A 27,570-nucleotide genomic window follows, 5' to 3' on the forward strand; every position below is an offset into this window, starting at 1 on the left:
AGCAGCACGAGTGACGATGACCAGAAGGCACATTACACCTGGATTGGTTCCCCGTGTGTTTCAGGCTTGATTTTAAGATTTATTATTATTTTTTAAATGTCTTAATGGTCTTGGGCCTTCTTATCTTTCTGACTTGCTTTTACAATATGAGCCCTGGTGGTCTTTGAGGTCCTCTGGCTCTGGCCTGGTACAGGTTTCTAGTGTCAGGACCAGGACCTATGGTGAGGCCAGATTCTGTCACTATTTGTGGAACAGCCTGCCGGAGGGCCTCAGGGCCACTGAGACTGTTGGTGTTTTTAAAAGCGTGCTCAAAACCCACTTTTTTAATTTAGCATTTCATTAGTTGACTATTTTACTTACTTGTTTTCTTTCTTTCTCATATAGTCACTGTTTTAGCTTAATCCTTTATTTCAATTATGGTTTCATTTTATAAGCCCCTATTTAGTTGATTATTTTTACATTATATTTTCTTATATTTTATTTTCATTTATTGATTAATGTTATTAGCTCCTATTTATTTTACTCCAGTGTCTCCTCACGGTGGTGCTCCACATCAGGAGCTGGGTCTGGTTAGTCTCTTTGTGTTTATTTTGTATGAAAAGTGCTCTATGAACAAAGTTTGATTTGATTTGAATTGCAGGGATCCACATTCGGCGCCGCCCACCAGGACAGAAGCGGCTAGACGAGGCGGGCCTGCCTCCCCTTCTGCAGCAGGAGAGCCTCCATCAGCTCCTGGTCCTCCTCGGCGTTCCCGCTGCAGTCGGGTGAAGTGAACAAGCAGCTGAGCCAACATTTCCTCAGCTGTCTTCGGGATAGCAGCTGCTCCCGGGACGCTCCTCCGCACCCTGTGGGTCCGACGAGGAGCCACTGTGGCCGTCAATGCACGCTACCATCAGGTTCTCCCACAGAGGAGACAGAGGTTCCAAAAAACATTATTTTATTAAAGAAAAAACAAAACTCAGATACTGCTGCCTCTTTCAGCTCTGCTGTATGTCTGGTGTTCACTCTCGCCTGTCTCTCTGCGTCTCTGCACAGCTCCTCCTTCATGGGCTGAAAGGTGAGGCAGTGCACCTGAGGGGAATCAGGGTCACTGCCTCACCTCTCTGCCACAGGTGTGTCAGCAGTAAAGCAGTTAGCAGTAAAGCTAGATAGAGTTAAAGGAAAGCAAAGCAGTTGAAAACAGAGATTCTGCCTTGTTGTTGAGCAGGTTGGACGGTGAGGACCTCTGAGTAGAAACAGCTGACTGTTTGGTGCTAAAGGACCCAAATGTATCCTGTAACCTCCAGAAACTTGTGAATCTCCGGTGGAACCAATGAATGTATGACAGAGACAGTCTTTACACACTGTCATGAACTCAAACATTCAGTTTCTCTCAAACAACCAGAAACACTTGATGTGTCAGTATCTATCCATTTTATTGATAATTCATACAAAAGTTATTCATTTTAATTATAAAAACAAAAGTTTGTGGTACATTCATAGGTCAGAGGCTTTATTCAACCTAGGATTAATTCAACAAACACAAGAAGTTGTGCTATATAGAACAATCTGCACTTTGGGTGCTTTCAAACCAGTGAGTGCAGGCGAATGTCCTGTTTGCATGGGATTGCTATTACCTAGAGACCTATGGTCATTTGTGAATTACAACCCACGTCTGTTTCCTGCAGCGCATTTGCACAGGATAAGTGAACTCTGTATTTTACTTGAATTTACTGACAATGCAGCCTGGATTTTATGTCACATCCCTGCATGTCGCAACTTCCATTGTTGTCACGTGGTATGTCATCGTCAAGGCAACAATAAACATGTCAAAGCAGCAACATAACTTCAGAACAGTGAGCAGCCCTGTCAGGATAAAGGGCCACCGGGGTGTTTGTATAAGCCTGCTACACATTTGATCCTTTTCAATATCCCCCAAAATTTCTCTTTTCTTCTTGGTCTAATTTTTCTGTTTAGTCTCTGGAAGAAGAAACTAAATTAACACTGCTGGTTTTATATTGTGGTCCAGCAGATCTGCATCATTAATAACTCCCATCAACTGTTTGCCATGAGGAATAAGCTACAGGAATCATGGTTTCCAGATTGATCAATACTGAATTAAATTGTAAAATATGATGTGTCTGAGACTGAGGGTCATGCTTCAGCAACTACAGCTCATACAGCTACAGCTCAGCATCCACTGCGTCAACATATTTGAGCAGTTCTGAAGCTAAACCCACAGACTCTCTTTATAACATCAAGTTTGGCCCAATTAAAGGTGGGAAATGGACATTGCAACAGGTCCAGTTCACCTCAACAAATTCACCCTGAGAAAGACCAGCAGCTTCTTCCAGGAGTCCTCTTGAGCTCGGGAATGAGCCACCGGTTCTCCGCCCAACAGAAGCATCACTTCACACAGAAGAAACAGCAGTCAGATCCAGGTTATCTTCAGCCCACAGCTCATCGAGATGATCAAAGAGGACCTACCCGTCTCATTTGTGCCGACTGGTTTGAATTTGCTGGATCGAACATGTGGTGAGTACGGGGGTTCAATCAGGTGGCCTGCGTCAGGGTACGACAGGACGGTCAGCAGATGGCTGTTCCCCGCTCGCTCCATCATCTCCTTCACCTGGAAGACAGGAAATCAATCCATCAAGCTGGACCGGAAAAACATTTTCCTTAAAAAACTGCCTTTGATCGCCACGCTGTCCAAATTGTTTGAGAGTGGTCTTTCAATATAGTTAGAACAGAAAAGACCGATTCGTACTCCATTAGAACAAGAAGAATGTTTGGCAGTGCGGGTTCCTACCAAACAAAATGACGTCATTTCCTTCGGCCAGCTCCTTCTGGCTGAAGATATTCAGTTCGGCGGTACCAACCATCCTGGCTGAACTGCATAAGAGCCGCTCTGCTGCGAATGCAGGATCCAGCTCACTACTGACTGTCATTCATATTTTAATCATATTTACCTTGTAAGTTCGCTACTGTGTGAGCCCCACAACTCGTTAACATGTTTGAATAATACTTACATGATGCACTGAACGCATCACTCAAAGCTGTCAGCTCCTGCAGTTAAAACCAGACCAACATCGCACCTCGGACAAAAACTGTCTTTTATTTTTCAGAGAAATGTATTTCAGAAAGCACTGGAGGCGAGAAATAAACTGTGCTGTTAAAAAGGTAAAGCGCCGCTTCACAGACGTGTGGCTGCTGTGAGGGGGCGTGGCCTGTGGTGAGGGGGCGTGGCCTGCGAGTTTGGCAGCTCCTTAACGTCACTACAGTATTTTCTTCTTGTTCTTATGGGTTCAAAAAGGGAGTATGCAAGGACCTTAAGTCATACTGTGACCTAAGTCAATGGCAACAAATTTGTAATTGGACAATATATTTTTCAATAGCGTGCTCATCCAAGCGCAACATGGATGAAGCCAGTAGAGGTTGTTGGCTCATTGCCCTCAGGCCGAGATTAACAAATAAGAATGATCTTTTCTCCTCATACCAAATGCAAATAATAGAGGTATTTATTTTTGATTCACCAAACAGGAACACCCTGGCAGGGTGGCATGACACACAAAACCCTCTTCACTTTTGGTTGCTAACTTACAAATATTAAATTAAACTAGATCAACTAACTAACTACACGAACTAAGCAACAAAAACACAACACAACACAATCATTACCAACACTAACGAGCCTAATATAACCCCAAATAAAGACGCAACTCCCATAATGCCCAGCTGGCAAGCGTTAATCTAACAAAATCAAGATCATAAAACACCATTAAAGAAACTTAATTACTCAATACCAGTCTCCAGACTCCCCCAACAAGATAGATCTCACGACATTGCAGCACATCCGTTGTTTATGTTGGAAACATAGAAAAAATGAAAACCACTCTGATGGCAGAGCTGTCTGTGGTTCTGAAACCACTCCTGAAGAACTGTCTGTGGTTCTGAAACCACTCCTGCAGAACTGTCTGTGATACTGAAACCACTCCTGAAGAACTGTCTGTGGTTCTGAAACCACTCCTGAAGAACTGTCTGTGGTTCTGAAACCACTCCTGCAGAGCTGTCTGTGGTTCTGAAACCACTCCTGCAGAACTGTCTGTGATACTGAAACCACTCCTGAAGAACTGTCTGTGGTTCTGAAACCACTCCTGAAGAACTGTCTGTGGTTCTGAAACCACTCCTGAAGAACTGTCTGTGGTTCTGAAACCACTCCTGCAGAACTGTCTGTGGTTCTGAAACCACTCCTGCAGAACTGTCTGTGGTTCTGAAACCACTCTTGCAGAACTGTCTGTGATACTGAAACCACTCCTGAAGAACTGTCTGTTGTACTGAAACCACTCCTGCAGAACTGTCTGTGCTGCGGAAACCACTCTTGCAGAGCGTCTGTGGTTCTGAAACCACTCCTGAAGAACTGTCTGTGGTTCTGAAACCACTCCTGCAGAACTGTCTGTGCTGCGGAAACCACTCTTGCAGAGCGTCTGTGGTTCTGAAACCACTCCTGAAGAACTGTCTGTGGTTCTGAAACCACTCCTGCAGAACTATCTGTGCTGCGGAAACCACTCTTGCAGAGCGTCTGTGGTTCTGAAACCACTCCTGCAGAGCATCTGCTCCCCAAAGTGACAGGAACAATGTTCTGAGCTTTGCTTTGCTGAAGGTGTGGTAGCTCAGGTTTTGGTCTCCCATCTTTTAAAAGCTGCTGTTTTTCCTCAAAATAAAGTTGTGAAAATGTCTTTACCGTCCATAGTGCTGTCATTCTGCCTGTTAATCCACCAACTAGCTAGAGAGCGTTGCAGCACTGAATCAATTCACTAATGCACTGTGGACATACATATAGCATATAGCATTTAGCATTGCACAGTTCCGTCAAAAGCAGCATACTGATCTGCCTTTTTACTGAAATGATTTTCATATTGGGGAGCTGACTGCGCGTGAGCAAAAACACCCAGACACTGGATATGAAGGCAGAGCAGCAGTGGGCCTTCAGGAGAGGGTGTGGCCTTCGAGAGGGGATGTGGCCTTCTGGCGAGGGTGTGGTCTTCAGGATGGGGTGTGGCCTTCGGAAGATGGTGTGGCCTCCAGGATAGGATGTGGCCGTCAGGGGGGGGTGTGGCCTTCAGGAAAGGCCGTGGCCATCAGGAGGGATTTAGACATGTTCAGAAATAAAGTGAAAGGAGCAGAAATTCACTATGAAATGCCCAAATGTTGAAATATAAGCCCCAGCTCATTCACACATTGTTCTTTTCTGTATTTTTTTTTCTCTCTCTGGCCACTCCGGGGCTCTGGACTAAAGCAAGAATGACATGAATAAACACAATAGAGCGACGAGGACACACAATGTTTTTTCGTCTTCGTCCCGGATGAAACCGATGAATGCAGTCTGCCTCCTAGTTCCTGTACGAGTGCTACATTAGCGAAATCAGTGACGTACAATCTTTTGGAGTGATGCAATGACGTGGCTTTCACTTGACTCCGTTGACAATGAAAAAAGAATCGGTTCTTTGGCGGTGCTCATTTAAGAACTGGCCCTGGCACCGGTCCTGAACAAGCTCCTGGTTCTTTCTGGTGGAAAAGTCCAATGTGAGATATAGCTGCATTCTGACATTCCTGATGAGAATGTTACCATCACTAGGCATGGCCTCGCCCCGCTCATTAGTAACCACTGCTGTAATCCTGCGAGGATCATTAGTGCACATAGAAGAAGAACAGATCTGCAGCTCGGACACTGAACTGCTTGCTGATGGACTCAGACCAAATTATTTACCACGTGAGTTTTCACTTATCATAACATGGCTGTTTATGTTCTCCTTCTGCTAACCCCCTTCCCCGAAACATAATCTACTGTTGGGATGTATGGTTGGTAATTAGCATTAATAATTACTGTAAGTAATGGATTACTGAAAGTAATAGATTACTGAAAGTAATTCAGGAAAAATTGGAATTACTAATGAAGTAAACGGTTAGTTACTCATCAGCAACTCCTACAGTAATTGAGTAATTACTCAAAAGTTAATAAATTATCAAAAATAATTTATTAATGAAAAATTATTAATTTGAATAAATTGATTATTTATCAAATAATAATTGAATCGGGGCATCACCAGCTAAGCTGGAAATAGCTAATACCAAATTTCAGTCTCGTTTGTCAAAAGGTTATTTAAGTTAGTTAATATTTCTGTGTAAATATAACAATATTAAATAACAAGGAAGGTGTGAGATTCGAGCACAGACTGTTACAAACCAGTGAATTGTCAACAATAAATACACAATGATTACCAAGAATCGATCAATTCAGTTAAAATGTGTTTATTAACAAAAAGTATTTATTCAAAAATAATTCATAAATTATTTATTAAAACAACACAATTAAGTAATAAACAATCAAACACGGAGCTCTAATCTATTAAACAGCAAACACTATGTACAAAGAACGAGTGTGTGTGTGTGTGTGTGTGTGTGTGTGTGTGTGTGTGTGTGTGGAAGCCTAAGTGTGGGTGTAATGACCACAAGTGTCCAGCAGGTGGCGGCGGACCTTGGCGGGTCAGTGTGTGTGGGTGCAAGGACCTCGAACGTCCACCAGGTGGCGGCAGGCGTTGGAGGGTCAGTGTGTGTGGGTGTAATGACCTCGAACAGACACCAGGTGGCGGCAGGCGTCTAGTTCGAGGCAGTAACCGGAACGACCACTAGGGGTGCGGCGGCGCACGGAGGGAGAATGCAATGACTCGACTTGTCCACCGAGTGGCGGTCTCTCAAGAGATTGCAATCACCAACGCGGCCACCAGAGGCGCTCGGCGCACTCTTTCTGGACGGCGTGACGTCACTGTGCTCGTGCACGGCTCGTGAGCCTGCTCGGAGCGCGCCTGGGGGCTCGTGGTGAGAAATCCCAGGGACAGTGAACTACACACGGTCACAGAAGCGCATGGGGGACAGCTGTTGCTGCTTTAACGCAATCGTTTAGTGAGGAGAGGAGAGAGGAAGGAGAAGAAGGAGGGGGAGAAAGGAGGACAGATTTGTCCAACTACACAGTCCCGCCGTGTGGAGCTGTGCAGCTTTCCACCAGTCCAGTTATGGGAATGTGCAGGATCTAGACAGAGACAGAGCGAGAGAGAGAGAGAGAGTGGAGGTTCGCGTGGATGTGAATCCAACGCGCAGACACAGATTGGTTGGAAACAGGGATCGGCGTCCCTGACTTCAACACAATAATAAAACACACAGCAATATTACAGTCACGTTATTCTCATTGCCTGCCCAGACTCTAAGCCTTACTCAGTTTGACGAGGGTGAACGTGCTGCGGCGGGGAAAGTCCGTTGATTTCCCGGCTGCGAGCTTGTTTTCTCTGGCGTCCCAGGTAAACAAGCTCAACTGGTCTGTGGACAGGAAAAGTCCACAGGATGATCCGAGGAGGATCAAGCGCTTCTTTTGAGGAGGGGGAGAAGAAGCGGCTTCAGGTCTGCATGCGGGAGGAGTGTGCGCTGCCAGCTGCACACTCGGACTCCGGTGAAGAAGAGAAAAAGGAAAAAGGAAAAACGGAAGTAGTTCCACGGTGGTTCTCGGCTCGTCCGGCCAGGTGTGGAACTCCAGGGCCCGGTCAGCGTTAACACATGCAGTACTTTCTCTCCGTGCGAAGAGGTGCGTCCGGCTTGGACCACGTTCGACTTGGAAGAGGAAGAAATCACCCCCGCGGGGGTTTTTTATACCTTTTGTTTTGGTTTCGGGTTTCCAGCCGGCTCTGGGTCATGTGGACCAATCCTGAGGGAGGGTCCGCCCCGACATTCCAGCTGGTGAGGGAGCTCTCGGGCTCCCCCTGCCGTTGGCCTCCAGTATTGCACCTTGGACGGGGGGGATCCGGGGGTGATCACATGACCAATGGCGACTTTTCCAGTTCTGACCATGTGGTCTCTTTGTTCTCAAAACGTGGTCCCCCCTCCCCCTTCCATGAGGTTGAGTGGCCCAACACTACTCTACAATAGCCCGGTAGCAAATTCAAAACCAGACTGTCTTCATCATTGTCTCAGGTAAATTCAACCACGTCACCTTGGCCTCTACACAAGACACCTTCACTCAGTATGTGAGCTGTTCCAACAGAGAGAACTCCTGACCTGCTGTATACCAACATTAAGGAGGCATATAGCTCCTAACTCACCTCTCTGGACATGTCAGGTCACAACCTGGTCCACCTCAGACCCTGTTATGTGCTTCTGGTTAGGAGCCAGCCATCAACAACTCAGACCATCAAGAGATGGTCTGATGCGGCTCTGGAAATAATCCCGGGTGCTTTGAGGTGAAAGGCTGGCCACGCACTCAAAAAGACATGTAGGGGACATAAACATTCTTACAGAGTGCATCTCAGAATGTTTCCTTCTGTTTGGAATCCATGTTCACAACCAGAATGGTCCTTTGAAATGCCAATAACATGCTGTGGGTAACAAAGGCCATCAGGGCCACGCTCAACAGAAAGAAGAGGGCCATCAAGGCAGGTGACAAGGTGTGGCGCCCTGCACTTCTGCAGCCTCATAAAGGTACTGTTTGCTTTGATTGTGGAGTTTCTCTCTTCCACGCTTTCTTTCAGGTGGCCGTGGTCAGCCGTGCATGTGTGTGTGTGTGTACAGGCCTCTCTACTTAACCTGCCTTCAGTCTTCATTCAACGCTGAACCGTAGCACTCCGACAGTCAGTGTTGTTACTCATGGTTTGTTTTTCAGCTCGCTCTCTGCTTCCTCGCCCATTGTCCAGAAAGAGGGGTAGGTTTCCCAATATTTAAGGGGTCACTGCTGAGCCAAGCAATAACTAATTGCCCCCAGAGATGACAGTGAACCAGAATCCTTTTTTCATGACCTAGACTCTGCTGGATTATGCACTGGTTGATGGTGCTAAGGAGAACTTCATGGACAATCAGTTAGCCAAACAGCTGAAGGGTTTAGGGTCATTTGCCATGATTTACTCATAAGACTACACCTGTTACCTTGTCTAACCAAATTGGATCAACAAACTTACATCATTTGCAGACTCTTGGGCAGCCAAGTTCTGATCGTCTTCAGCAACAATCACCAACAAAGGACACTGCAGTCGTCCAACCTGCAGACACAAACAACGTTTTTATAGGCCACATTTACACATCCCCAGGATTTCACAAAAACATGATATTTCCCCCTCTGCATTTACAAAAAAATCATCATTGACACAATCCCAAATATATGCCTGGTTCAGAGCTGCTATGAGCAGCCAAACCGGTAGGGGGCAGTATCGCATGAAGCCCTGATAGCCAATCAGAATCCTGCAAAAAACATGTCACAAATTGTGATGTAAATATCCACCTTTCCCCTTTTAGATGCAAACAGAGACACAGAGTTGATCCAGATCTCCAATGTGGCCAGAATTTTCAGAAGTCATTGTTTGTGGTGAGTCGTAGCTATAACTGCATGGCCCAAATTAGGGATGGGGCTGATCCGATCCAGTATCGACATCGTTTCCGATAATTCATAAATTGGTAATTTCTGATCCAACCTGCAGAGATTTCCGATCCATGAAGCCTTGTCTGCTTTACCCTTGCTGAAATGACCCCACAGTGTTTCCCTGCTGCTGCTCTGCTTGCTGGCTTCAAAATGTGGACTGGATTTCCTGAACAGAGGAGGGTCTCAATGAGACGTGAAGTAATGAGTCAGGAAATCCATTCCACCATTTGCAGCCAGCCAGCAGACTAGCATAGTAGCACTGTGCTATCCAACTTTCCATGGCAACATGTCGCTGTTTGGACGTATTTTACGCTGAAAACATGGTAAAGCAACAGCAACATTGATGTTTGCAAAGCTGTTGTACAGCGAGGCGCTGCTCTGCTGCCAGACGTCACCATTTTAAAATGCCAGTCCGCCAAGGAAAACAGCGCTGCCAACAGCATCAAAACAATGAACAGTAGCTTCTCTGCCATAGCAGGTGATTCACACCTCCGTCAAGTTGCGTCCAACTCCTCGCTAAACTCTCTGAAAATAGTCCCATTCCTAGCATTCCTAGCCCAAATGCATAGAAATATCTCCGTTTTTTTCAAATACCTGGGTAGGTTTTAACGGCCTCAGCCACTGAGTTTTGTTCCAGCAGAATTCACAACATAGACGGTTGCTCTCTGCTTTGCTTACATAGTTTTTGTGATGTGCTTGGTTTTCCAGCGAGAAACCGGTAGGAGTCTGGATACTTAGAAATCCATGGAGACTGAGAAGATGGCACCACTTTACCACTGAGGGAACTAAACCCCCGGTTACACGTCAGTTTGAAGCATTTTATTTTCTTCATTTTCATTTCAGAAAAGTTTTGTTTTGAGTCGACTTGCTTTGTTGGCGTAAAAATGAAAACTGAGAGGTCGTGACACTGGAAATACTCACATCCACCTTCTTTAGGGGGTCCGTGGGGATGGGCAGTACTAGACCTCGCCAGATTATCTCGTTGTTCTCAGTAACACGAGTGTTACTCCTGAATGGACAAAACAAGACGGATAAACAATAATCATACACCAGTAAAACTTCTTCTGTTGATAGTAATGTTCAAAGGATACATCTAACAATTTGTATTTGATACACCATTAAAAAGGTGAACAGAGGCACGGAAATGTACATAAACCCTTTAGAACTTGCCTCTACTGTAAAGCCTCTGACGAGCGGACCCGATAAGAGCAGACACATCGTTGAGCATTGACAAGTTTCAAAGTGTTAAAACACCTTAATAAATGAACAACGTCCCAAATTCAGACACTGGACAGGTTTTACTTAGGCTGGACCTGTTTAATCCGAATATTTGCAGAATCACCTTCTCCTGCAGCGTGGTGCTGCGCTGGACTCCTCTTAAGCTGAAGTTTCACTTTACATATATAAGTATGTTTCTTCCATAACATATTTGGGATGTGGTTCATTCAATATCAACTGGTTCTACAATTTGTCCTCATGACATGTCCCTCTGAAGAGATGACATCTGTCTTCAGGGGACATTTGCCTTTGGATTTTAGGGCGTCCCTACATCAGAGGTTTCACTGTATAAAACTGTAATTGCTTGATAAAGTTGAGTTGTTGGGTAAGAACAGAAAGCCACATCGTAAAAGGCATCACATACAAACCCAACTGTACAGCGGAGGGACAATCATGAGTTGAGGCTGCATTTATGGACAGTGTCCATAGTAATTTAGTAAGTTTAGGGGCCGAGGTATGGAGATGCTCAGTCAATTTGGACACCAGAAGAAGCTCAGAGCCTTCTTTCAAATAAACAATTCATGACAAAATGAGGTTTCTTAAGACAAGTCATGTTCAAGTTATTCATTGTTCATCGTCCATCTGCTGTACTGCTCAACCCTGTTCAGGACTGCTGGAGTCCATCTCAGGTGTCTATAGGTGAGAGCAGGTTCCACCTGGACAACTGGCCAGTCCATCACACTGCTCACACATACAGAGACGGACTCATTCTCATTCACACCTCGGGGCCATTCAGGGTCACCAAGAAACCTCACGCTTGTTTTTGGACTGTGGGAAGAAACCCACCCTCACACAGTGAGAACATGTAAACCGAAAGGATCGGCCAGTGGCCATTTGTTGTTGGTATCAAATATTAAAAAGAAGGACGTTGCTGGGCTAATCCCCCGCCGGAGGGCTTTATATTTTCTCACAAAGCCAGCTCTAAGGCAGCACACTTGGTACACTAGAGGGTGTTCCATGGGTCCTTGTAGATCATTATGTAGAATCTGAAAGGTCTTCTTCATAAGCTATGTCAAAATACGTCTCCAGAGCCCAAAAGGTGTTTTTATGCACTTAGTGACCCTGTGACCTGATATGCAAATTAGGTCATGGTCACCATGGTGCCCCTTCTCCCCAGGTGGAGTGTCCATGTGTGAAGTTTGGTGACTGTGGGCCCAGGAACTGCTGAGAAATGAGGAGAAATGTTTATATGAAAATACATGTATTTTTTACGGAGCCCCTCTGGTGACATTGGTAAAAGAAAAATTAATGCTTAATCGCGTGGCCACGCGTTATTAAGGCGTGGGAACGAGATAAATAAGTCGTGGCCACGCGTTATTGAGGCGTGGGAACGAGATAAATAAGTCGTGGCCACGCGTTATTAAGGCGTGGGAACGAGATAAATAAGTCGTGGCCACGCGTTATTAAGGCGTGGGAACGAGATAAATAAGTCGTGGCCACGCGTTATTAAGGCGTGGGAACGAGATAAATAAGCTGTGGCCACGCGTTATTAAGGCGTGGGAACGAGATAAATAAGTCGTGGCCACGCATTATTAAACTGCCGTCAAGTGAGCCGGCACTCATTTTTAACTGCGCTTTTATTAACGCCTTTACGGTAAAACACAGGTCAGCGTACGGCCGCAATGCTGACAGAAAGACAGATGGTCTGATTTCAAAATGCAATAAAACGGAATCCTTCATAGGTTTACACCCAATTTCACTTCAGCGCAATACTAGGCATACTCCTTTGTTAGTACAAAAAATATGAAAGAATATTACTGTAGAAATTTGGAGAAAAGTACTCTTAAACTTGGATGTGTTGATCGAAAATGATGGTCTCATCTAATTTCAAACTGCAATAAAATGGAATCCTTAATAGGTTTATGCCTGATTCCACTTCAGGCAGTACTAGACATACTCCTTTACTACTACAAGCAGCATCAAAGAATATCACTTTAGAAATTTGGAGAAAAGTACTTTTAAACTTGGAGCAAATTAATGAAGACAAGACCATTATTTTCGACCAACAGATCCAAGTTTGACATTACTTTTCTCCAAATTTCTACAGTAATATTCTTTGATCTTACTGGTACTGGTAAAGGACTATATCTAGTATTGCACTGAAGTGAAATCAGGCATAAACCTATGAAGAATCTTTTTTAATTGGAATTTGAAAACAGGTGTGAGAAATCATTATTTTCGTTAATTTTCTCCAAGTTTAAGAGTACTTTACTCCAAATCCCTACAGTAATATTCTTTGATATTGCTTGCAGTAACAAAAGAGTATGTATAGTATTGCCTTGAAGTGGAATCAGGCATAAACCTATGAAAGATTCCTTTTTATTGCATTTTGAAAACAGGCGAGAGATCATTATTTTCAACCAACAGATTCAAGTTTAAGAGTACTTTTCTCCAAATTCCTACAGTAATATTCTTTCATATTTCTTGTAGCAACAAAGGAGTATGCCTAGTATTGCACTGAAGTGAAATTGAGTGTAAACCTATGAAGGATTCTGTTTTGGCGCAGTTAAAATTGAGTGCCGGCTCACTTGACGGCAGTTTAATAACGCGTGGCCACGACTTATTTATCTCGTTCCACGCCTTAATAATTTTTTTTCCACCAATGTCACCAGAGGGGCTCCGTAATTTTGCAACCATGACGAGCAAACTTCAGACCCTACCAATCTTCAAGGTCAAGGTCAAGGTCAGGTCACTTGGTATGCTGGAGGGTGTCCCCAGAGTACTAGTAGGTGTGTGTATTTCAGAGCCCTAGCTCAAAAACCTAGGCCTCCAGAGCCCAAAATGTGTTTTTAAGCACTTCGTGACCCTGTGACCTACTTAATATGCAAATTAGGTCAAGGTCACCATAGTATCCCTTCCCCCTCTGAGATGTATCCACATGTGAAGTTTGGTCACTGTGGGCCCAGGGGTTGCCGAGATATAGGTAGAAACGTTCGAACGGACGGACGTACGGACGTACGGAGACTGTTTCAAGATCCCCCTTCGGGGCCTATCGGCTACGGCGGGGGATAAAAATAGGGACAACAGGCCAAAGTTGACTACTGGCTAAGTCTTGGTGAAAAATAAAAATAATAGAATATATTAATACAGGCATTGGTAGCTCTCTTCATGATCTCATTAATACATTTACTTACACGTTGAGGGAGCCCAGCATTCCTTCCAAATCTTTGTCAACCGCCTGCACATGACTCCCGCTGACACACACCACACACCGGAGCTGAGAGAAACACACACTTAAACATTTACATAGCAGGTGACACAAGCCTGGTCAGTCTGTTTTACAACAAATGACCATAAAAATGACACAAAAACAAGGAGCATAGAGAACAGAGATCATCATGATCGTGAACTGTGTTACATGGTTACTATCAGTCAATGTGAATTCTTTCCAATGGAGAGATCAATTTCATGTTTACAGGAGCACTGGATGAAGTGATCAGAAAAGTAAAATTGAGATGCAGTAAAACCTGTGATGTAGGGACACCCTAAGATCCAAGGGCAAGTCTCTCCTGAAGACAGATGTCCTCTCTTTGGAGGGACGGGTCACAAGGACAAATTGTTGGACCAGTTGATATTGAATGAACCAAAGACCAAATATTTTATGGTTATTTAAAAGCACATAACTGAATCAATACAAGATGTATTCAATATAAATACATATACACATGCATACAAGATAATTATTAAAAAAGATTTAATGTACTTCAGGGACCACATACAGTCCAGTGTCATCCTGAGTGACCAGACTGGTAGAATATTGCTGTAATAACCTTTAAATTGGCACTTCAAAGTTTTTCTTTGTTGTGGTCACATTGTATGGAAAGAAATTGTTTATGGTTTTACAAGATCAAACAGTTAGAACTGAAAACGATTACAATCTCAACATAAAGTCAATTTTAATGAAACATTCTGGTGCAAAATTCCATGAAATGTCAAAATAAAACTGTTATAAACCCTATATAAGCTCCTTGCTTGGTGGGAGCAGGTTGGAGCCTCTTGGTGGGTTTTGGCCCCCGGGTCTTATGTCCTCTGCTGTGAAGGGAAAGTCAAACTTTTTGTGAGCGCAGAGTACGAGTGACATCAAATCGTCCTCCATCCTGTGTACTTGGCTCCGCCCCCTGAGGCCCGACCTGTGCTCTCCTGACTGCTCATGTTCCAGAGCTACTGGGTTCTTGTGTGAGCAGATCCTCCGTCTCCCCGTCTGAACAATCACAATTTAAAATCAAAAAGAGCCAGAGGCTCAGAACTCCTGAAGTGAAACATAAGCTACTTGAGGAAAGGTGGAGAACGCTGGGCAGCAGAAGTGGGTGATAGTTTCTGGATCGTTACGTTACGTTATGGAACGTTCAGGAAGAGAACCAGGAGTGCAAGTATGGATACAATCGTGTATCACCCACAACCCAATCTGGTCCATTGTCCACGTTCGGCAGGTTGTTAACAGTTAAGTATGTGTCGGTGCATAGTGATGTGTCCGCTCAGTACAGGGTGTCACTCTTACTGGGTCGCTCCTCACTGGTTCTGAAAAGATTTTTTCTGAACCAAGAATATCATTCCATTCAGATATACATATACTGTGTATGAATACACAGTATATGTATACTCCCCCTTGAACTGCTACCTAATCGTGGTGGGGGAGTTTGAGCACCTGAATGACCCTCGGAGCTATGTTGTCGGGGGGCTTTATGCCCCCCAGTAGGGTCTCCCAAGGCAAACAGGTCCGAGGTGACGGGTCAGACCAAAAGCAGTTCAGAAGATCCCTATGAACATACACCAGAGGAGAGAAGTGACGTCACCCGGTTTGGCGCAGCCGGGGCCACACCCTGGAGCCAGGCCCGGGGTTGAGGCTCGAATGCGAGCGCCTGGTGGCCGCGTTCTTGCCCGCGGGACTCAGCCGAGCTCAGGCCGAAGGGACGACGCGGGCCCCTCCTCCTCATCTTCCTGTGTGCCCACCACCCACAGAGGCTGCCGTAGGGGTCGGGTGCAGTGTGGATTGGGTGGCAGTCGACGGCAGGGGCCTCGACGACCCGATCCCCGGACACGGACTCTGGCTTTTGGGACATGGAATGTGACCTCGCTGGGGGGGAAGGAGCCCGAGCTTGTGAGGGAGGCTGAGAGATACCGTCTAGATATAGTCGGGCTCACCTCCACTCACAGCTTGGACTCTGGAACCCAGCTCCTCCACAGGGGCTGGACACTCCACTTCTCTGGAGTTGCCTGCGGTGTAAGGCGGTGGGCTGGAGTGGGCTAACTTATTGCCCCACAGCTCAGCCGCCATGTGTTGGAGTTCACCCCGGTGAACGAGAGGGTTGCGTCCCTACGCCTTCGAGTAGGGGACAGGTCTCTGACTGTTGTCTCGGCCTATGCACCGAACAGCAGCTCAGAGTACCCAACCTTCTTGGAGTCCCTGGGAGGGGTGCTGGATAGTGCTCCAACTGGGGACTCCATTGTTCTCCTGGGGGACTTCAACGCCCACGTGGCCAATGACAGTGAGACTTGGAAGGGGGTGATTGGGAGGAACGGCCTCCCCGATCTGAACCCGAGCGGTGTTCTGTTATTGGACTTCTGTGCCAGTCACAGCTTGTCCATAACGAACACCATGTTCGAGCACAGGGGTGTCCATAAGTGCACGTGGCACCAGGACACCCGAGGCCGGAGGTCAATGATAGACTTTGTGGTCGTGTCATCGGATCTCCGGCCGCGTGTCTTGGACACTCGGGTAAAGAGAGGGGCAGAGCTGTCAACTGATCACCACCTGGTGGTGAGTTGGATGCGCTGGACTGGGAGGAGGCCGGATAGACTCGGCAGGCCCAAACGTGTTATGAGGGTCTGCTGGGAACATCTGGCCGAGCCCTCCGTCTGCGCAGTTTTCAACTCCCACCTCCGGGAGAGTTTCTCACAGATCCCGAGGGAGGTTGGAGACATTGAGTCCGAGTGGACCATGTTCTCCACTTCCATTGTCGAAGCCGCTGCTCAGAGCTGTGGCCGCAGAGTCTCTGGCGCCTGTCGTGGCGACAATCCCCGAACCCAGTTGTGGCAACCGGAAGTAAGGGATGCCGTCAAGCTGAAGAAGGAGTCCTATCGGGCACTGTTAGCTCATAGAACTCCCGAGGCAATCGACAGGTACCGGCAGGCCAAGCGAGCTGCAGCCCGGGCTGTGGTGGAGGCAAAAACTCGGGTCTGGGAGGAGTTCGGAGAGGCCATGGAGGAGGACTTTCGGTCGGCCTCGAGGAAATTCTGGCAAACCGTCCGGCGCCTCAGGCGGGGGAAGCAGTTCTCCACCAACACTGTTTACAGTGGATGTGGGGAGCTGTTGACCTCAACTGGGGACATTGTCGGGCGGTGGAAGGAATACTTCGAGGACCTCCTCAATCCCACCACCACGTCTTCCATTGAGGAAGCAGAGACTGGGTTCTCAGAGGTGGACTCGTCCATTTCCCAAGCTGAAGTCACCGAGGTTGTTGTGAAGCTCCTCGGTGGCAAGGCACCGGGAGTGGATGAGATTCGCCCAGAGTTCCTTAAGTCTCTGGATGTGCAGGGACTGTCGTGGCTGACTCGTCTCTGCAACATCGCGTGGCGGGCGGGGACAGTACCTCTGGACTGGCAGACCGGGGTGGTGGTCCCTCTCTTTAAGAAGGGGGATCGGAGGGTGTGTTCCAACTACAGAGGGATCACACTCCTCAGCCTCCCCGGGAAAGTCTACTCCAAGGTACTGGAGAGGAGGTACCGTTAGTCGAACCTCGGATCCAAGAGGAACAATGCGGTTTTCATTGGGAGTATGGAGTCCGGGGCCCTTTGTTAAGGGCTGTTCGGTCCTTGTATTCCCGGAGTAGGAGTCTGGTTCACATTGCCGGCAGTAAGTCGGACCTGTTCCCAGTGCACGTTGGCCTCCGGCAGGGGTGTCCTTTATCACCAATTCTGTTCATCATATATATGGACAGAATTTCTAGGCACAGCCGGGGGCCGGAGAGGGTCCAGTTTGGGGACCACAGGATCTCATCTCTGCTATTTGCAGATGACGTGGTTATGTTGGCTCCATCAAACCTGGATCTCCAGCGTGCACTGACGCGGTTCGCAGCCGAGTGTGAAGCAGCTGGGATGAAGATCAGCACCTCTAAATCCGAGGCCATGGTTCTCGACCGGAAAAAGGTGTCTTGCCCCCTCCAGGTCGGTGGAGTGCCCTTGTCACAGGTGGAGGAGTTCAAGTATCTTGGGGTCTTGTTCACGAGTGGGGGAAAGATGGAGTGTGAGATCGACAGGTGGATCGGTGCAGCGTCTGCAGTCATGCGGACGTTGTATCGGTCCGTCGTGGTGAAGAAGGAGCTGAGCCAAAAAGCGAAGCTCTTGATTTACCGGTCGATCTTCGTTCCTACCCTCACCTATGGTCATGAACTATGGGTCATGACCGAAAGAACGAGATCCCGGATACAAGCAGCTGAAATGAGCTTCCTCCGTAGGGTGGCTGGGCGTACCCTTAGAGATAGGGTGAGGAGCTCAGTCACCCTTAGAGATAGGGTGAGGAGCTCAGTCACCCTTAGAGATAGGGAGGAGGAGCTCAGTCACCCTTAGAGATAGGGTGAGGAGCTCAGTCACCCTTAGAGATAGGGTGAGGAGCTCAGTCACCCTTAGAGATAGGGGGAGGAGTTCAGTCACCAGGGAGGAGCTCGGAGTAGAGCCGCTGCTCCTCCACATCGAGAGGAGCCAGCTGAGGGGGCTCGGGCATCTATTTCGGATGCCCCCCGGACGCCTCCCCAGGGAGGTGTTCCATCATGTCCTTCCGGTAGGAGGCCTCGGGGCAGACCCAGGACACGCTGGAGGGACTATGTCTCTCTATGACCTGGGAACGCCTTGGGGTGCCACCGGAAGAGCTGGAGGAAGAGTCTGGGGTGAGGGAAGTCTGGGCAACTCTGCTCAGACTACTGCCTCCGCGACCCGGCCTGGATAAGCGGCAGAAAATGGATGGATGGATGGATGAATACAAACATTAGACTACTGTGCTATGAGATGCTTCTTTGATTGTTGGTTTTGAAGAAGCCACAGGTCCCACATGTCTCGCATGTATCCTCTCTCTTTAGCCTTGCATGTATTGTCTGTATTATTGTCCATTTGTCGTCAGATTGCCCTGTTCCCCAGCAACTGACACAGACCCTGTTTACCCGGGAAACGTCTGACGTGTGACTCAGTTTGTCTTCGATTGGCATGTGGTGAGGACACGAGTCCATCACAGGACAAACACACAGACATTGACACTCAGGGACAATTTAGGGTCACCAATTAACATCACATGTTTTTGGACTGTGAGAGGAAACGGGAGTACCTGGAAGAAACCCAGGCACCGACAGGGGGGGAACATGCAATCTCCACACTGTAAAGGCTGGGCTGGTAATTGAACCAGGACCTTCTGAGGCGAGAGCGCTAACCACTGTACTACCATTATGGATATATTCTGAGAAAACATTTACAAATATTGTTGGAATAACATGGCAACAAAGTGAAAAATCTAATTTTTGAATTTCAAGAGAAAGAAGATTACACCAACTTCCCCAGTGAAAGCATTCCCAAGGTCCATGGCTTTGGATTCCCCCGAATAACCCAAACCAACCAACGCACACATTTTTTCAGAAAGTCCATAAAACAAGTTGGCAATTTTGGCGAGAGTTTTTTCTTTGTTGAAACACTGTGATCCATGTTGGAGAGAGAGAAAAGTAAATAACAAGTGACTATCTGGTTTTATGTGGCTTCCCCATCCCCCCACCTTGAGCCAGGGTCACGACAGGCTGTGTCTTTACTCATTTCACCATGTCTTTTGTATTGATATGAAAGCATCTGCTTTACCTGTGTGGTAAACAACAAACCCTTGTCCCTGTTCGGGTGCCAGGTTATGAAGTAAACAAAAACAGGTGTGTCAAAGAGATGAAAAAAGAGTTTGGTGATGTTTTCTTGCTTGTGTAGAAAAGGATTTAATGCACAAGTAGTTTAGCATAAAAAATACAGGTGAAGCTTCAACCCGGGAGTTAGTGCTGCCAATCTGCTTCCTCTACTGAGTGTAGGATCTGTATTATTTTATAGAGGTCCAAATGGTCCTGATGGAACTTCCATATAAGGTATGAGCGAGCGTAACATCCTATCAGGATGTGTGGTCATTGTCCAGGACCCGTTTTACAACCTGAGCCGACACAAGACAATGCAAAACTGACCTCAAAGCATCTGTTATCTGGTGAAAGCCGTTAAAATATACACATCACAGCATCTGAAACTACTCTAGTCTAATCTCATGGCACCAGACCAAGGTGGCACAAAGTTCACTGCACCTGAAGCCACCATTGATAGTCTGATAGTCTCTGAAAGGCTGAACAATCCATTTTTCTTGGGTGGCACGAAAGCCTACTTGTCCTTCAGTTTTCTTTGGGCATTTAGTGCAGCTGTGAAACTTTGTGGTCATGACATGTTCTTTACTACACATGTAAAAATTTGATGAATTTATCAATTTCAGCAGAGATTGTGATTTGGGAGGTTTTATCCTGTGTTTGGGCTGGGAAGTGTCAGTGAGACGTGGCGACTCTGCCCACTGATCAAGCTTGTGTCCATTAGAAACCAAAACACAGAAGAGATGAGGTGTTGGTGGCAGCATTGGGTCCTGCCCTCAGGAAGCAATTCAATGAGCAGTTTATGAGGAATGCATTATCATCATAAACACAGGTATACAACCTTGCAGGATACAATTACTCTGGACAATAATTTCAATGGAACAAGGTCAATTTGATCCAACAAAAGAGAATATTTAACCTGACTGCTCATGGCCCATGTTACCACAGCCAGTGTTTCCATGTTCAGCTGTGTCACTCTGAGTCACAAAAATATTTGTAAAGGATTAAAGAAATACCACTATGACAGAACAAAGGTCACAACCTTTTATTTCCGTTGTAAATCATCATCCTGAACCCTCTTCACAGGATCCAAAAACAAACACTGTGGTAGCAGAGGGAGCAAGGCTTTCTTTTTGGGTGGCTCATGCCACCCTCACGGCCGGCAAACACGACAGAACAATCAAGTCCATTTTAGTCCCGATTCCCCCCCGATCATCAGGCCTGATTGTCGGATGTCTGCAAATACAAATCTGGTCTGATTTTCCTGTGGTGTGGGGAGTGTTCAGAGTGATTTTGTCCAGTCTGATCTGCTCAGAAGGTCTCTGAAGGACAGATCGTAGATTATGAACATGTTCAATATTTGAGGATAAATCCTGTATTGTGTCCTGCTGGAGGAGCCGAGCAGTGGGGGGCGTGACGTCATGAGTACCGGAACGAAAGTCAACCAGGCTGAGAGCAACACTGCTGCTGCAGCCAAACAGAAAGTTTCACACTTGCCTGACTTCATCAGATTATACGATATGAATTCGTTACCTTGACGGCAGAGTAGATGTGCGCTCCATAAACTAACGTTTGTGTAGTTCTGTTAGACGTGACCATTATTGGAGCCAAACAGACTTGGAACAAGTCATTAACAAGAATAAAAACATCCTTCAAAGCCTCAATGACCAGGATTAATTTTATTATGTCATAAAGATCGCTCTAAACTCCGCTGCGCTGAGTGGTCCAAGTGGGCAGGACAATCCTCGCACCAATCAGGATATTGTAAAAATACTCAGGTCATTTTCCAAGAGATCTGACTGGTCAGTAGACAGTGGCTTCATTCTCTGCTCTGGAGTTAAACATCAGAGCACTGAGGTGATTTATACCGGTAAGAAGGGAATCTGCTTCGCAGTACAGAAAACCCAGGGTTAATCCTGAAGTTACCTCGATAAAAGAACATCCTGAGTGGTAATGTAGGCCCCAGGTTGATTTGTGGAATCATGTTTATTTTCTACAGGCTGTGTTTTACACTGAAGTCATGTTTGACTACACAAGATTTGGTATATTGAATGTGAAGAACATAGACCTATATATATATAGTTTTATAGAAGTGAGATCGGTAGTTCAGAACACACACTACCAGATCAGAAGAGAAAGATCTTGTGTCATCTGTCTTTTGTGATCATCAAGTGTGTCTCTCTTGATGGGTGAAGATTCTAAAAACCCTGTAGTCCCAGGCTTAAGCCACCCCAGTAGATCTGCCCCTGGTTTGATTTAAGACAGTGACTGACATATATGTTGTGTGTCAATCATGGCAGGAGGTTTTCTGTGATGAGGGCTCACACCAGGACAGTAGGTTTGCTCTGTAGTTACCTTCATAACCTCGGAGTAAACTGCCATTCTGAGCACCACACTGGTGCCAAAGGAAAATCCCAACATGGCGATCCTGCTCCCGAGGATCTGAGGATGCTCCTGCAGGTACTTGTAGGCAGTCTGCAGTCAGAAAACAAGAACTTAATCAAGTCTTCTTGTCAGGCCACATAGAATGTTATTCAAACAAGCAAGCTGCTGGTCTGAGAGACTTTTGACCCTACTACTACTGAAGCATCCTGCTCAGTGTTCAGTAGTATTTGTTTGTAAGAAACGACTACTGGATGTCACTTTCAACACTGCTGCTACAAATTAATGCTTCACATATTCAAACTTTGTCAGACCAGTCCAGATTCCACTGCCCTTATCAAGCTGTTGCTTATCTTCACTGGTAAGGTCAATGAACTGCTGGCAGCAATTACAGGTTTTATTGTTACAGAAACACACACACAAACCCGGAGTTGGATGCCAGCTCAGCTTATCAGAGGAAGCTCATTAGTCAGTAGCATCTCAGGACAGAATAAATATTGTTCTGATCCAGATTCTTCAATTTGACCTAATCTACAACCTGAATAACTTGATGACCCTCTTCTTCACACCAACTGAGATGGAGTGTGAACGTCTCAGCTGAGATACAAGTTGTGGAGAATATTGTCGTCTGTAACAATCATTAAAGGCCCAAACTTTCACTGGAATGTGGCAGAAATCAGTGCCAGTGGCTTCAACATTCATCTTAGTGTGTCAAGCTCCATCTCCTCAACTGATGAATCAAGAAACAAGACACCTACATATAGACACCTACTTATAGGTAAAGTTTTGGGTAAAGGGTCAAAAGGTCTTTAGGTTTTTCACCTCCTGACCTTGGTATCATTTCAGTTTACCTTCGGGCTCGTTTACACCAGGTGTTAACATGCATTTCAGGTGATCTGATCACGAGGTGAGCTCTGACCCAGACCGTTTACACAGATCTGTATCATGAGTTCCTGGCGAACCACTTGAGCTCAGGTCGTGTTACTGCCTCTACATCACTTCAGCTCAATGGCCCGGGGTGCAGCCATGAGTCATCCAGCTGCTGCTGGACGGTGTCCCTGCCTTGGCCACGAGAAGGCTCTGGATCTCTGCAGACCTCCAGACACGGACTTCCATGTTCTTTTCCATAGTTTGATTGAAGAGTTGGGAAGACTGTATAACTCAGACTGGTGGATCACCTGAAACGCAGGTTAACGCGAGGCATAAATGGGCCCATAGCTAATCCAAACCTGTTGCACACTGGGAAAAGGCTTTTTTGTGTTCAATGTACAAGTCATTGTATTTTCTGGTAAAAGGGCCAACTGTTTTCCTCCCTTCTTTGAGGATTTTTCACTACTTTACAGAATTTTCACAGGGGGATAAGAAGTCAACAGGCTCCATTGTGTGGAAGTCCCAGTAATTAATTACCTCAAAATATGTGTAGCTCACATGCTTTCCCATTTTCATAATGATTTTTGCTGTGAGGTAGTCCAGAGCCAGAGCAGCTATACCGTGTGAGGCCAGCAGCGCTGCACGATACTCCACCAACTGCCCCCCACCCCCCCAAAGGTCCAGAACAGCAGGAAAAGGTCCAGGTCCTACACACAAGCCAACATATCACTGATGTACATGATAAGAAGAGAAAGTGATATTTGATGACGTCTTGACTTTCTTCTGGTCGTACCTGTGGGCAGGAAGAGGGTCGCAGTGAGTCCACCCTCTGTGACCGGGATCCTGTGGACCCCAGGGGCCATGTACCAGCGCTCCACCACCACACTGGCAAGAGGTACCTGATCTGCAAAGCCCTCTTTCCTGTGGCCCTGGTACACCGACACTGTGACCACCATGGGCAGTTCCACGTTCTTCTTCCGCATCCTGAGCCGTGAGCAGACAGTTAATATCATGTACGTGCGCCACCCAAGTAGCCGTATGTTACAGCAGCTCTTGCCCGTCACTGGGTTTTTCCTTGTTTTTACATTTTTTCCTTCTCCTAAACCTGTTCTTTTTCATGGATTTAAGATCAGAATCATCTGCCACAAGATGGACACTACTCTGATTGAATTTAATCTGTTTTTTCTGCTATTATTAACTCTGCTGGCCACATGTGACCGCAAAGGTCTCCGGCATCAGACCCAATGTTCCCTGCAGGCTGAGGAGAAGGAGATGGGGATGCCGTGCCGGGGTAAAGTGCCACAACAAGAGAAGACATTTTAAACCCATCCTACCATCAGTTGTCACCGGGAATGTAAGATCCCAATAAGATGGACGAGCTAGCACTGCTAACCCGGCATCAGAGGGAGTATCAGCAATGTAGCCTGATGCTGTTCATGGAGACCTGGTTCACAGAGCTAGCACCAGACTCAAATGTTACGTTGGATGGTTTTCAGCTGATGCGGGCAGACAGGACAAAGGAGAGTGGTAAGAGGAAAGGAAGAGGGCTGGCAATGTTTGTGAATGATAGATGGTATAATCCAGGGCACATCACTATTAAAGAACAACTCGGCTGGAAGGACATTGAACTGCTTGCTGTTAGCATGAGCATGAGGCAGCCTATCTGCCGGAGGAATTCTCGCACTTTATCGCAATAACTGCGTACGTTCCCCCCTCTGCTACTCCCAGCTCAGTGTGTGATGTCCTGCATTCACCTACAAACAGACTGCAGACACACCGCAGGCTCTCTTCCTTATCACGGGGGACTTTAATCATGCCTCTCCTTCTTCGACTCTGCCCACCTTCAAAGAATATGTCACCTGCCACTCCAGAGACAATACTAGACATTTTCTATGCCAACACTAAGGAGGCATACACCTAATCTCCTCTACCCCCCCTTGGATGATTAGATCACAACCTGGCGCACCTCCTTCCTGTGTACAAACCTCTGGTACACAGACAACCAGCTGTGACCCGCAACATTAAAAGATGGTCTGACGACTCAGAAGAGGCTCCCGGGGACTGTTTTGAGACAACTGCGAGGGAAGTGTTCAGTGAGGACCACAGGGAAGACATTGACAGTCTCCCAAACGGCATTACACACTATATTAACTTCTATGAGGATTACATGGTATCCACAAAAACTGTACACTGTTTTTCCAACAGCAAACCGTGATATACCCCTGAAATAAAGGCCCTCCTCAAGGACAAAAAGAAGGCTTTTAAGTCAGGAGACTGGGAGGAGATAAAGATTGTGCAGAGAGAGCTGAGGTGGAACATCGGGGAGGGGAAGCGCAGCTACAGGAGGAAGATGGAGGAACAGCTGCAGCAGCAGAATGTCAGTGGAGTCTGGCGTGATCTGAAAACTATCTTGGGTTATAAGGACTCCAACACTGAACTGGTTAGGGATCAGGAGTGGGTGAATGATCTAAACACTTTCTTTAACAGATTTGAATTCCATCCTGCTGCAACAACGACCACCACCGCCTGCCCCCCTCCCCCCACCCCTGTCAGCCACATCCGCACTCTCACAACTACTAGCACACAGCCCCCTGCTCCAGCCCGTCCTTCACAACAACCCAGGTGAACAGCATCAGCTCCAGGCTCCTTAAAACCTGTGCAGACCAGCCCTGTGGGGTTATGGGGCACATGTTCAACATGACCCCTTGAGCTGGAAAAAGTACCAGGGCTTTGGAAGACATCCTGTGTGATACCGGTGCCAAAGATCTCCCGCCCCAAGGACTTCAACCGCTACAGGCCGGTGGCTCTGACATCACACCTGATGAAAACCCTGGAGAGGTTGGTCCTTCACCGTCTGCACCCCCTGGTGAGCTCATCAATGGACCAGCTGCAGCTTGCCTACCAGCCAGGCATCGTGGTGGAGGATACCGTCATCTACCTCGTGCAGCATTCTCTCTCTCTCACCTGGCGAGAGCTGGGAGTACTGTGATGATCATGTTCTATGATTTCTCCAGTGCCTTTAAACACCACACAGCCCAGGCTCCTGAGGGGCAAGCTGCAACACACAGGAGTAGACCTGCACCTCTCATCATGGCTCCTGGACTACATTACCAACCAGCCAGTTTGTGAGGACACAGGACTGTGTCTCTGGCCTGGTCCTCTGCAGTACAGCGGCCCCACAGCGGCTCCTTTCCTTTGCACCCTGTAAACTGCAGACTTCTCCCACAACATGATCAACTGTCACCTGTAGAAGTTCTTGGGGACAAGGAGGAGAACAGAGAACTCAACCTGGACTTTGTGGACTGGTGCCAGCGGAAATGCCTCCAGATCAATGCAGTAAGAACTAAAGAGCTGGTGGTGGACCTTCGCAGGCAGAGGCACACTTCTCCCACACCGATGAACATTCCGGTAAAGGACATTGAGATAGTGCACTCTCATAAGTACCTGGGTGTTCACCTGGACAATAACCTGGACTGGAATGATAACACACACACTCTCTGCAAAAAAGGCCAGAGCAGACTTCGCCTGCTGAGGAGACTCAGGTCCTTTGGAGTGCAAGGAGCACTCCTGAGGATCTTTTGTGACTCTGTGGAGTCATCAGCCATCTTTTACAGAGTGGTCTGCTGGAGCAGCAGCACCACAGCTGCAGATAGGAACAGACTGAACAAACTGGTGAAGAAGGGCACCTCTGTCCTGGGCTGCCCCTGGACCCTGTGGAGGTGGTGGGAGGCAGGAGGATGATGAGGAAACTAGCTTCCCTGATAGAGAACGTCTCCCACCCCCTGCATTGTACTGTTACAGCACTGAACAGCTCTTTCAGTGACAGACTTGCGGTGTCTGTCTGAAGTCGAGATACCGCAGGTCCTTCCTACTTGCTGCAGTCAGACTCTTTAACCAAGTTGCTCCCAGTAGATCACCAACACACCCACAAACTGGACAATTCATTACCACCTCTGTGCAATAATAATGTCATAAGATGTCGTCACCACCTGATTATATTTTTATTTTTGTATTCTAACTTGATTGCATTGAAATAATAATTTATATAATCTTTATATGCACTGTGGGCATGATAGTGTCCATACAGTCTATACAGACTACTTCTGGCTATTTTTGACAATTTTTTTAATATACTTTCTTTGACTATATTTTTATCTAATTTTTAGTTTTTTCACTGTGTGATACATAGTTTTCTTCTGCTATCCTGTTATGCCGCTGTAACACTGTACATTTCTCCACTTGTGACATGAATAAAGGATCATCTTATCTTTTCTTATCTTACTAATAAAAGATTCAGTCCTGGTTAATGTCACCTGCACACATTCAGCCCGGGGGGGGGGGGGGGGGGGGGGGGGGGGGGGTCTACCTGAGTCCAGGTTGGCTGCCTGGAACTGGTCTGAGGCTCCACAGTAAACCCATGGGTTCAATCCCACAATAGGTCCCACCCAGGCTGCAGTCCTTGGACACTGAAGTGGACAGGAACAAGGTTTAGACAACACTTTCTACTCGACTTCCCTTCATTAAAGGCCACGTGGAGAAAGTTGTACCGTTCACATTGCCGGCGGCATCAGACATGTAGTGAGCGAACGCATCCCAACTGTGACCGTCGTCACACTGGTGCAAGGAGTGAAGGGTCAGCTGGGAACAAGGGCTTGTATTCTGGACCAGGATGACAAACTGCTCGTCCACGAGTCCCCTGGACGGATTCACCAACAACTGGACACAACAATGCTTCTCGTCCAT

The 27,570-nt window shown here is 46.8% G+C and overlaps 1 protein-coding gene across 1 annotated transcript; it reads right to left on the reverse strand.

Annotated features, from left to right (window-relative positions):
* Positions 1 to 678: 678 nt before the first annotated feature.
* Positions 679 to 27,570, reverse strand: LOC308136956 (acyl-coenzyme A thioesterase 1-like; the record flags this gene model as incomplete). Its single annotated transcript, XM_080505512.1, has 11 exons — positions 679 to 754; positions 2,292 to 2,388; positions 2,467 to 2,608; positions 8,976 to 9,056; positions 10,355 to 10,442; positions 13,846 to 13,928; positions 21,931 to 22,050; positions 23,365 to 23,534; positions 23,621 to 23,811; positions 27,194 to 27,293; positions 27,375 to 27,570. 11 exons carry the CDS (start codon positions 27,568 to 27,570, stop codon positions 679 to 681), a joined length of 1,344 nt encoding a protein of 447 aa, XP_080361638.1.

The sequence above is a fragment of the Blennius ocellaris genome (assembly GCF_963422515.1).
Source record: "Blennius ocellaris genome assembly, chromosome: 11".
Lineage (NCBI taxonomy): Eukaryota > Metazoa > Chordata > Actinopteri > Blenniiformes > Blenniidae > Blennius > Blennius ocellaris.